The sequence below is a fragment of the Cariama cristata genome, unplaced genomic scaffold (genome assembly GCF_000690535.1).
Source record: "Cariama cristata isolate BGI_N322 unplaced genomic scaffold, ASM69053v1 scaffold17080, whole genome shotgun sequence".
NCBI lineage: Eukaryota > Metazoa > Chordata > Aves > Cariamiformes > Cariamidae > Cariama > Cariama cristata.
In genome coordinates this window covers 58,361-70,924 of record NW_009596609.1, presented here as the reverse complement: position 1 = coordinate 70,924, position 12,564 = coordinate 58,361, and the positions used below count along the sequence as shown (strand labels likewise).

Genomic DNA, 12,564 nt, shown 5'->3' with positions numbered 1-12,564 from the left:
ACTTAATGCCCACCATAGCTATGCCTGTATATATCACTCCATTAGGAATTTTTTCGTTTGTGTACCACGGATCTAAGGGTAGATAGAGGCTGACTTGCCATATTTTCTCGGCAGTAACAGACCTAACCTTTCGGTGTCTGGACAGAACACAAAACTAGGGAAAGTGATTATGAAGCACGTGCATACATGAACAATACTATATTTTTTCCAAAAACTTTATGAGTAACCATTTGATGAGGTTTGAGGCTCTATGAAGAGACTTCAGGGAAGGCTGAGTTCAGGTGATGAAGGAACATAGGAAAAGGTAGTAGATGACCATGTAACATCTTCTCATAAGACTTCCTTGATGCAGGAAGTTATTCCAGTTTCTCTCTACTGGTTGAGCATAATGCATGTGTCTGTCATCCATGCAATAGGTAAAAAAAGTTATGTACACCTAATTGTAACCTAAAATTTAGGCTCAAATCAGGAAGCTACCAGACAGGACTAACTTTCAGTACGCTCAACGAGTCTACACCACATGCAGACAGGGATCTGTGATAGCAACCCATTATCACGGTGCCTGTAATTGGCCTTACTCGGAAAAGAGTTTCCAAGTCATAAGGAAGTTGTGGTGGAAGACCAATAGTTTGGATAAGTCTCACTGGGAATTCCTCATATACAACAGAAATGTTGGCCATTCTGGAATGCTGGGAGGTAACAGGAAAGGCACAGGGCAGTATATTTCATTCTGACAGCAATCATTCCACCTCTCCAGGGTCCAGAAAGAGAAGGGAGGCAATGGCTACAGATGCAGATCAGATCCTCTTCCCCACCTACAGGATAAGCAGAGATCCATAGCATCCCAGTGAGAAGAGACAGAGAATTTTCCCTTGGAAAGTTATCAGAGTCACAGGAGAATGTTATTGAAACGGGCAGAGCATGGACTGGATCAGCTTTCCCCCTTTAGGGTTGCTCCGACTCCTGCGCTTCCTACTGGGCCAGATTTAACAACAGAAAGGGATAAGCAATAAGGAAAATACATTGGATAAACCAAACTGCAGCACAGCAATGGGAATGAGGGAACTCTTGTGGTACCTTGTTCTGATACCGATATCTGGAATTGACTGGATCTGAAAGGAAGAGGTCCAGGTACCAGGCTCTTGCCTTCCCACATCTGCTCTGGATGTGTACGAGACAGCAATTCTCTTATACAATCACAGGTGACGTCATCACTTTTTCTTGGGTGGAAATGCAATTCACAATCCACCAGCTGAGGGAATCTCCCAAGCAAAGGCACCCCCATTTCTATAATATTCCCAGACCATTCCTTTTCTGATACTCATTGCAAAAAGATGGATCTTTGGGGAGAGAAGCCAGCCATCTCCCCAACCATACCTGAAACTACCCCTCTACCAGTTGGACCCAGCATGCAACTGTAGTAGGGAAGATTTTCATGCACCTTTCTCACATCCTGTCTTCACTATGCCAGGGAAAAAGCACGTCTCCCTTGCTGTCAAATAAGTCAGAAATCACAAAACCGTTGCTTTAATGCCCACATCCTCCTGCTGTGAAAGTGCTAAAAGTTTGATCCTAACCATGAACCAATACTGACAGAGATCCATTAAAGGGACAGGCTTGATGTCAGAGGCCATGAGCCAAAGTGCAAAAACACAAGGTGTAAGTAAGATCCATCACGTGACAGCTCAAGTCTATTTTATTCTACCATCACTTTCTTCACCTATGTCTACGCAAAGCTTTTGTCATCTATTCCTCAGAGTGTAGTGGTCTCCAGTCACACTTCGTCTTCAGTTACAGCCTGGTATCTCTCTCTTCTGACGTGATCTCAGGGGCCCAGAACTGTGATAAAATCACCATTCAGCATGAAGTGTGCTTAGGAGAATCTAAAATGGCAAGGGAAGGCGAATTGACTACTGACAAACACTTTCTGATTGCTTGGCCTTGGGGCACAGATGGCAACAGTTAACAACTAGATGCTTCCCATGGATCTAGAGCCGCAGCCTATGACCAAGTATGATCTTGGCAACCTTCAACCACTGTAGGGAGTAAGTCCAGGAAGAACAGGCTCAACATCCCATCAGCTTCTGGGCCCAGCTAAGATTGCTCGCTGGCTGGCTAAGAGTGAACCTGCTGGCAGGTGACTACTTGGATGCTGCAGAGCATCAGCTGTAGTCCTGACTGACAGCAATGTTATTTTCATGTGTTAAGGAGGATTATGATCTTCCCAGTCAGAGTTGGTAGGGGAAGAGACAGTAGTGTGATTACTTAGTTGAGGCAAATGAGAGAGAATCATGGTGGCTAGTAAGTGCAAAAAAAAAAGAAAAAAAAACCAATCACATAGGGGCAAGGGTGAGAGGAGGAGAATTGCAAAACTAGAAGAAAGAGAGGAGAGAATTCACACAAAGACAGAAAAAGCCATAAGCCAGGGTAGGAGGTGGATGGAGAGGGAGAGAGAGAAATACAGCTCTGAGTGATGGGAGAGGAATGTGGGGTTTTTTTGGTTGGTTGTTTTTTTGTTTGTTTTGTTTTGTTTTTTAAACAACAATATGGAGAAAGAAGGATGGGGAGGGGAGGAAAGTCATGGGGTCACTGAGATGAAGCATCTGCATTGCCTTCCACCCCTAAAACGTTTTTCCTGTGACAGTGATAAAACAAGTCTGAAGATAGTAGATACAGTTGCTTTTTCCTTCATGCAACAGTTCAGATGTGCTGCATAATGGTGGCAAGGGCTAGAGGTGTATTTCACCCCTCTCCCTTTCCCATCCTTCACATCAGCATATCTGCTTAGATGGACAATCCCAGATGCTGATGGTGGCAGAGCTGAAGAAAAGACTGTAAACTTCAGGGCATGGACCACTTGGAGCAAGAAGGACAGCAGCAGTGGCCAGTCCCCTATTGTCTGTCCCCATTTACAAAGGAGCAAAAAAGGAGGGGCTAACCCAGTACAGTTCTTCTTACATTCATGTCTGGCCTCCTTCTAAAGCCAAAAGCATCCTATGATATCCAGCACCCTGCAAAGCCAGAAGACAGGTATCAGGAGAAGTTAGAGACATAATACATCAGAATTCAGACAGCGAGGGAGGAGGGAGCAGTCAGAACGGTCTTATTATCGGATGCTCACACATGCAGCATTTATGCATCTTTCCCCACCTCAAAATGATGCAGGTGGGAAAGGAAGGATTTTACCAAAACTTCATGCTACTAAAAAAGAAGCCAAAGATCTACTTGGTACACAGACATGAGAGCAATCAAAACTGCAGTGCCACTGGATATAACAGAATATTATAAAGTCTTAGGAATGGAACAGAATGATGTAAGTGCAGTTTATCACTTCATGGGCTACACACATCTTGAACACGCAATGCTGGCAAGTCTCCACCTCACAAAGGTACAATGGACTAGGTTCAGAGAAGGACACAAATCAAAGGTGTGGAAAGGTTTCCTTCTGGACAAAAAGCAAGTAAGTAGACAGTCTGGGCAAAAGAGTAACTGAAGAGCAATGTCATGGAGGTCTGTAAGATCCTGTGTGGCTGGGAAGCAGGAGATGGGCTAGGGACCAACGTTCACAGTTATGTCCAAGATGTAAGGGGCATTAAATAAGGCTGGCAGGTGGCAAGTTTAGAAGAAACAGAAGAAAGTAGTTGTTCTCACAGCAAGCACTCAGGCTGTGGTGCCTCCCTGTCACATGGTGGATGCTAAAGGTTTACATGAACTCAGGAGGAGACTGGACAAGTTCATGGAAGACAAATTCATTGAGGGCTATGAAATACAGAGATATTTTTGGTTTAGGAGATTCTTGAGCCTCAAGGATCCTTGATCATCAGGCTTTGAGAGTTTTCTGGGGAAATGCCACTGAAGGATCATTCTTTTGTAATCTTCCCACAGCCAACACCATTGGGGACATGCTACTAGGCCAGACAAACATTTTCTCCAGCCCAGTGAAGCTGCCCTTTCATTGTTATTTCTCTCAAAGAAGAGAACTCGGAGGTTGTCTAGAGCTGAGTAGCTATATGGAACACCAAACCTGTCCAGCTACAGGACAGCATTCCAAGTCATAAGATGGTTGGACTTGATGATCTTTGAGGTCTCTCCCAACCATAATGATTCTATGATTCTATAACCCTCACCTGGTGATTAGCATACATCTTAAATTGAAATATATTAAAGAGCTAAGAAGGGAAATTGTGAACTGTAACTTCAAATTATATTCATATATATTTTATTCTGTTTCCTTATTTCTAATCTTTCATACCAATTTTTAAATAAACCATGACTTTATATATTAGTAGACCTACTTCCCCAATTTCCTTAATTTCCCTGAGAGTCTGGTACTGGTCACAAATTCAAATGCCATCTGATATATTTTTTAATCTTTCACAGTAATAAATCCAGATAAATCAATATAAAGACATCTCTGGAGCTGAGATGTTCAGAGAATTTGCTGGCTGGAATAGGCCTCCAAGTCAAGCTAGAAGAATCAAATGTTTGGTGACAAGCTGCAGGTGCCAGACTTTTCTGGGGAGTTCTCTTTTGGAGGCTTCTTCCCAGAGCTGCACCGGCAAGAAACTGAAGGCAAAGAGGCAATTCACAGCTTCAGATAAATCCCCTACTGTGAAAGAGCTGTTTGTGATTTGCACCACACTAAAATTGTCTGGAAACATCTCCTTCCATTTCTATCTCAGGGATGGCTTTTCAGTACCGTTAGGACACAATTATTTCAAACTGGAACAGAACATAGGAGGATGTAGGTTCAAAAGGAGCTTTGAAGATCTCTAATCCAACTGTCTGCTGAAACCAGGGCTAATTGCAAAGTCAGATCAGGTTCCTCATCCAGTCAACTTTTGGAAATCTCCAAGGATGGAAATTCCACAGCTTCTCTAGCTATCTGTTCCATACTTAGGAGCACTCATTCATTCTGATTTCCCCCCTTCCTAGATTTAGTTACAATTTCCCTTGCTGCCTCTCAGAAAAGACTGCCTCTGTTCTCCCCACAACCATCCTTGAGGCAGTGGAAGACAGCAATCAGATCCCCTCTTTGACTTTTCTTCTCCAGCCTAAACAAATCCAGCTCCCTCTGCATTTCCTCAGTCCACCTCCATCCCTCTACAGCCCTCCATCTTACTGGCAAATGTTATTTTTCCACTGTACTATCCAGAAAGTATTTGCCTTTTTTTTTTTTTCTTCTTTAAAAAGTTGTGGTTGCTATGCTGCAACATGTACGTGGCTAAAATACAAAAGCAGTGTTGGAGTGAGTTTGCTGGAACACCCTCCTACCATTTTCCGAGCCATTTGACGCACTATCAACAGGAGCAGGCACTCATATAAGAGTGCACAGATCTGCTAATAAAATGTTGTTTTCATCACTCTGGCATTAATGTACAGAGAAAACCACTGTGATAAAAGAGAGACACAGAATCAAGTTGCCTCAGTTACATTGTGTTAGTTGAGCTGCTGTAACTGATCACATATATGCTGATAGCAAACAGTGAATGGGAGAAAAAAAAAGTTAAGATGAATACTAAAGAAAGAGATAATAATAGCTAAGGTCCATATGAATTTGCAAGAAAATCAAGGGTTTGGTGTGCACTGTTGAGCTGTAGGCATAGGCTCTTTGCAGACTTTGGCAAGCTGTGTTAAAATTCTGTCACATTTGGAGTATGTCAAAACTTTCGTGTTTTAATGAAAGCCAAAAGTACTTTGTTGCTTGAGAAGAGCTTTCTGGTTTGGTGTACAGGATTATTTTGGACAGGGTGGTGGAAGAAAAAGAAAAATCTTTTGAGATGTTGAAGAACTGTACAGTCCAACCTTTTTCTCCTGGTCCTAGGAAAGGTATTCCTCAGCCAGATATGAACATGTGCATGGAAATGTTAGAAAATCCAAACACCAGAGTGCCATGCATCAGATTGGTAACAAATAAAGGCTCCTACCTGATAGTCTGGCTTGGTGAAGTAGTCTAGGCTTGCAATATGATCCAGAAAAAGGTGGAACTCTGAAGGCATGTGTTTCAGCAGCATTCGGTGTTCATACTTTTCTTTTATCATGCCAACCTGCTCCTGGGGTGGGGGGGGAAATAAATCTCAGAGCCAAGAATCTCTTCTATTGCTTCATATTCATACAGTCTTATCATTCCTGGAATGGCATCTAGTCTTATCACTCCTGGAACACGGCCTCTTAGACCCAGCACTGTGTCTACACACTTCTGTTTGGTGTCCCTAGCAAAGAGTGGTTGCTCACTGCAGGCAAAGGTCAAAGGGGAATCCCGAGTCGGAAACACTCTCCAGAGGCTGTCCCTTTAGCAGAGCCTTCTTCACAGGTGATGTATTTCTTTCCAGGGATTTTATTCTCTAGCACAAAGTATTTCCAAGACAACATGAACAATTAGCTTTATTCTGTTTAACTTTCTGATTGCAATTCCCATTTGGCTTGCTTGGCATGGCAAAGCATTATCCTCCCATCTTTCCGAAGGCTCTGTTTATTTGTCAAAAGGACAGCTCAGCCTTTCCACTTTTATTGTTTGCTTTACAAGAACAAAGTCAAAGTCGCTTGATCAAATACGATTAACAACGTGCACAAAAAAATGTCTAGCTACTCCAAATAAGACAGGCTCCACACTGTGCATCAGAACACACAAAAGCAGGTTAGCAACTTGCAGCAAGATCTGATGAAAAGCAGGCTCTGGCTTTACTTCAACAAAAAGCTGCATTGAGCTGCAGGAGGAATAATAAGAGTCATACTAATAAAAATGTAGCACCCTATCTTAAGCACAGACACTACGTTTCCTACCTTATCTTTGATCTTTCGCCACGGAAGCTGACCAACCGCAAACTCCACCAACATGTAAAAGAGGGACCACAGATCATCATGTCTACCCATCTCCTGGAGAAAAGAGAGACGAAGATTGAGGAGCAAAGTTCCATGCTGCTCAGGAGTCCAGGTGTGCTCTCCAGATGAGCTACCTCATTTTGAAAAGCAGGAAGAGAAGTCATACTTCCCATTCAATGATTAAAGAAGCCAGATTAAAGACTAAAGATGCAAAATCAAGCATTTATTAAACTTGGCAATGTCAATACAGTCACCTGAATAATCTAATTTGTTTGCCTTTTTGTGAATATATTCAGAAAGTTTTTTTATCTCTACAACAAAGCACAAGTTTTCCATAGGACTCTCGCTCACTGGGTATACAGGAGTGGAATATTTATTAATGGGATGTGGAATAACTAGATTAAGAAAAAAAACCAAACTGTGTGTAGAAAGTCTTTTTTTATTATTATTTTTAAGCTAAATATCATTCAAACTCTTTTCACAAGACAGCATTTACTCAAGGGCTTTTGCAAAACACTCATCATCAAGCACCACAACAATTTACAGATTTATACATTTCCACACACCACCCTCCTCCTGCCCTAGCAAATGGGAAACTGAAACATGGGGATTAAGGCTGAAATTGTCAAAGCACATAAAAGTCATTTTTGGTGCTCAACATCCAATGTCTAGAACATGATTTCTCAGAATAGCATGCATTATACAGCAATTTTTGTGTCTAAATATACCTTCAGCTGAATGCCAGCTACAGCTGGCACTATTCAGCTCTTCCAAAAATTATACCTCAGGTTTCTCAGTGTCTCCCAGGAAACAGAACAAATTCATGATGGCATTCAACCACCCTCCCCACATCACATTTTCCACCTTCTGCAGACAGTAACTTTTTTCCCTAAAAACCCCTCCTTGAAAATTCCTCATGTCACAAGTTATCCTACAGACTCATCTCAAATAAGGTCAGAAACCTGGAGGTAATGCAGGAGGGCTGATAGTCTCCCACTGGCAAGCACTTAGCAGAAGAACCGGAGAACTTATGTTTTACTGGCTACACAGGAACATTACTGAAATAGGATAAACAAGCGTTTTGAGAAGAATGTTGGATGAGACTTCTGGAAATGTTAGAATGAAACAGGCCAGACTCTATGTAAATAATGGCTCTTTTCAGGGAAAAAATAAACTAAGCTTTCACTAGGTGGCTCTTCACCTGACAGCATGATGTTAATATTGAAAATTCCAGGTGGAGAATGGATTTGGGGACCTGGCACTTGGTAATTCACAGCCAAGCTCAGCTAGAAACTAGCAGCAAGCAGCCTGGTACTCAACTGTGCTTTCTTTTTCCCCTTAAAAAGTGTCTGATAATGCAATAATTACAATTATTAAGGTTGCCAACTAGAAAGGATCCAACAATGGAACCATAACTTTGATTTTACAGTCAACAGCCTTGACTGCCTAATGGAATTTATCTGATATACTAACTTCTGTAGATAACAAACCAGAACTCACGCCTCTTACTCCTCTGCTCCTGAAAACAGGTTTCTGAGGAGAAATAACCTTGCTGTTAACTCCTTATAACCCAAAAATACTCACTCGGTTTTTGTGTGCATTCACCGAAGCGTAGCGGACCGTTCCTCGAAAACCAGCAACATTGCGAGGCTGAAAGGAGACAACAGAAAATCTCAGAAACAGAGCAGATTACTAAATCCCCTGTGCAGCTAATTCCTGAGAACTTCTCATCTATACTGTTATTTCGTATGTACCCAAGGGATAAAAAGCTCTTCCTGCCTTCGTCTGCTCTAGCAGCCAGCTAAACAGACAGCATTCTCTAATTCTGCATTTCCAGAAAAGCTTGTTTTACAGAGAGGGCAAGTTGGTTACAGTGACAGGTTAGAATAGTAATAGTCCAGGCATAGAGCTAAGAACATTATCCAAGATCATATTTTCCTTTTTAAACTTTAGGTCAAGGGAAACGCTAGTAAAGAAGTGCAAGTGTAAAACTGAGTCATGAATAACATGGGCTAAGCAAAGCCTGAGGTCAGCCTGGTCAGGACAAGAATGGGGATCCCCTACTCTGACACAGGGCGGATGACCATATGCATCTGCTGACACTGTTTGTCAACATCCCTGAAAGACTTAAATTAAGAACCTCTGACTTCCAGAGTTCTTGCTTTTTTTCAGATTCTTCCCAGTATATCCTAAACCATGTACTTTATTTTCTCTTTCTCTGACTCTTGTTCTTCACATCCTCAGGAAGTGAAGGCTTGATATAGTGGCCTTGGGAAGAAGGCAGTCCTCCTCTGACTATTCCTCTGAGCTGGAGACTTTCTCTGTTCTGGGGGCTGAGCAACACTTCCAACTCTTTCCACTGCTGCCTCCACAAGAACATTACACCATGTGAGTTCACTTAGTGAAGGTGTCATTGTTCTGAAAAAATTGCATTTAAATAACGACATCCACCAAATCCTTTCAGCTTAGCTAGAAGCACCAGAGTTAACAGCAGTGCTTTCAAAATTCATGTGGCAAAACCAGGTTCAGGTCCAGGTATCTTCCATCATAAGGCTAAGCTTGGGCAAAGAACTAAACATACTCATAATTAAGATCTACTCTTGTAGAAATTTAAGAACTTAATAACAACTCTTGTTATTAAAGTAACTTGTCCCACTTAGGTCAGTTGATTCATGTTCTTTCAGCTGTGCCTATGCTTTCAGAACTAAGCCTAAAACTCTGTACTTTTATTCTAGGGCATCCTTCGGTCAGTCTAAATATGTACGATTCAGTTGCTTCCTTTTGGGTACAGGGAGTTGCTCTGAGTTTTAATACTCTCAGAAAGAAGAAAACTTCAAATGTTTTTTTTAAACTAGTTCACCAGCACCGTGTCACTAACACACACCTGAATGGTGTATAATGCAGCTCTTAAGTTACAGAGACTCCAAGCAAAAAAAGCTACAAGTCTACCTTACGACTCCTTTACACTAATCAAATTCTGCACAAGGATAACCCATATGGATATCCCGTGCACTTAATGCAGCATTTAATCTTGCAGTACACCAGCTCGAGCTATAACCTACTTATTTAGCAGCAGATAATAGTTGAGATATTATATTTATGATCGTGTACCTCATTCCTCCCGGAGCATACATTTAGAATTCCCACTGACAAATGACTGCAAAATATTTTTCAGAATTTCAGTGAATTCACTGATGTGAGCTCCTGAACAGCACAATACTGGCCACTGGAACACATCTGTTGGAACCAGCCATCACCATAAATGCCCCCTACATACTCAAAAGCAAGAGGACATTCCTCTTTTCCATTATGAGTGGAAGCTAGTGTGTTTGGATACTTTTCATGAGCCATAAAATAAGACCATATTGTGAACAATTCTAGTGTGTAACCTGTAATGTTTTCAGAATAAGTATTGTTCAATGTTTGCAGTCCATGGGAGTTTGTCCTCCCTACTTCAGCGTCTTTAGTTATCAACTGCGTACGTACTAAACCAAGTACCACATGCGCTGGTTTCAGTATGGCTGGCAACGTCTCCAAAAACTCTTTTTAGATCAATACTTACTATTTCTGGCAGACAGGCTATCTTTGCAGTCTTTAATTAGATCTATTCTGAAACCAACTCTAGGCAGTTCGCAAATGTACTCCCCTCCTCTTTCAGAAGCAGACCAAAACCCCAGCCGTCTTTTAACCACGCATCTGTCCCACGGCCAGCATGAAACAGTTCACCAAGCCAGTCCTGCACCTGAACCCAAAGGGCTCTCCCTCCAGGCCCCTCTCATGTGATACCTCAGCAAAGGGAGAGCACTGCAATCCAGCAAAACTTTGCAATTGTTTTGACAGGACATTTAGAGCCTTGAACAAAATAGCCAGATGTTCACTGTGTTAACAGCACCTTTTTCTCATAAAGGTTTCACCTTTTTTAACCATATCTGACTGCTCTGCCAGTCACAAGGCACTTAGTCATGCTTTTTGACTGTGTCACTAATCACTGCAATCAAATATTTCCATGGCTGTGGAGATATCTTGTTTTTCATCCAAACAAACAGCTCCTGCCTGAGCATTTATTGTAGCACATGCTGTATACCCAACTGTTACTGACTTTTCTTCTGAATTCATTAACATTAATTTTCCAGATGATTTCTTTACACACTTCATTTCTTCCAGTTAATAAATTTCGTCCCACCACTGCATTGCCCAGCAGTGGAAAAGAGCCTGGATAAAGCATCCTTGCTGTCCAGACTGGTCCACATTTGACCCAGAACGGAAATTGTAACAGTTAGGAGCTTCAGACTAGGGAATCATATGTAACCCAACTGATTTGAAGCCCAAAAATGATAAGAAGGTAATAAGCTAGCAAGCTGAAATACAGTTTTAAACCATACGTGATTTATTTTTTAATTTTTCCACATCAGCATTACTATAAAAAATGTTACTCAGGGTAAAGTATATTTCTTCCTGCATTCAGATTGTGTCTAGCACAAAGCTAAAGTAATTTATTACACAGCGCTGTCAGGGAGATGACAGAGATATGAAGTATACTGCATTGTGTTAGAAGCTTGGTTTAAAATGAGTTCTAGCTTGGGAGAATGCATTAGATCACGACCACAGAGCAAAAATTGTACTCTGTGTTCCTTTCAATATATTGGCAATGTACACTATCTCACAGACAAAGACAGAATTAGGTAACAAAATCCTATGGGAAGTGGATGCGTTGTTCCAAACTGTGGTCTTTTGCACCCATCAGCTTTTCATCATTCTCCAGTTCAAACACTCATGATCATTTATATTTTAAGTGCCAACAGTGTCTCCCTTATGATTCACATGAAATCTGCCTCTCCTGTGTATGCTCCCTTTACTTCAGGTGTGCTCGTGTTTCCCCATTAATCTGAATACCTGCTCCTTACACCATGTTCACACACAGAGGTTAAAATTTTTCCTCTCGCCTCACTGGACCCTAGATTGATATTTTGAATGTCCCTGATTCCAGGGACATTGCATCCAGTTTCTCTTCCTAAAAACTAGTATTTAGATGCCAGTACTTTCCTCCTGCCGTTTCTCATGCCTGTGGTACTCTCATGGAACACAACTGCTGGTCATGTTCCTCAGTAACTTTCTGGAAGTCTGTGCAAACACCTCAGGAGATCCATCACCTTTGCCCCCGGCAGGTCTGCTATCATCTAGGATCATTAACCCACCTCTCCTGTAAACAGGAAAAGGATTTCCAGTAGTAAGAAAATGAAAAGAAAGTTAGCGCAGATTGAAGAGAAGGTGGTAAGGGGAAGAGAGGAAATGCCACAGATCATGGGAAGCACTTGGAGATATATCTTGGATTGAAATGACTTATTGGAAAAGTTGTGATAAGAAGGAAAAGCGAAAGGAAGCTTTAACTGAACTAAAAGGAAGTATCTCTGTGCCTTCTAGGAATCTTCTGCTTCCATCAGTTAGGCTCATGGGGGAGATGCAGGGATATGCATCTCCACCTCTTCTGTGGAGGCAAATTCTGCACCTCTTCTTTGTGTTTTGACTTGCTAATTTAAACAGTAGCATATTTTATCCCAATGGGGAGTCAGAAATGAATACAGGAAGCTGGAGCCAAAAATGTAAGATGAAAGAACTCCCCTCCCCTTGCCTCTGAAACCACAGCAGTGACAAAATCACAGTCTCTGGCACCACTCAAATGTCTGCCAGCCCCTCAGGTAGAATCCCAAGTGTTCTAGACCTCTGCATCACATTTAGGTAGCT

The 12,564-nt window shown here is 41.8% G+C and overlaps 1 protein-coding gene across 1 annotated transcript in view; it reads right to left on the bottom strand.

The window, feature by feature from the left end:
- Positions 1 to 12,564, bottom strand: part of TTBK1 (tau tubulin kinase 1) — a 97,103-nt gene that overhangs the window by 42,757 nt on the left and 41,782 nt on the right. The window contains exons 7-9 of the mRNA XM_009706875.1: positions 8,407 to 8,472; positions 6,784 to 6,876; positions 5,928 to 6,053 (exon numbers count right to left, since the gene is read on the bottom strand). Coding sequence (XP_009705177.1) covers positions 5,928 to 6,053; positions 6,784 to 6,876; positions 8,407 to 8,472 — 285 coding nt within the window. The remainder of the gene's footprint in view (positions 1 to 5,927; positions 6,054 to 6,783; positions 6,877 to 8,406; positions 8,473 to 12,564) is intronic.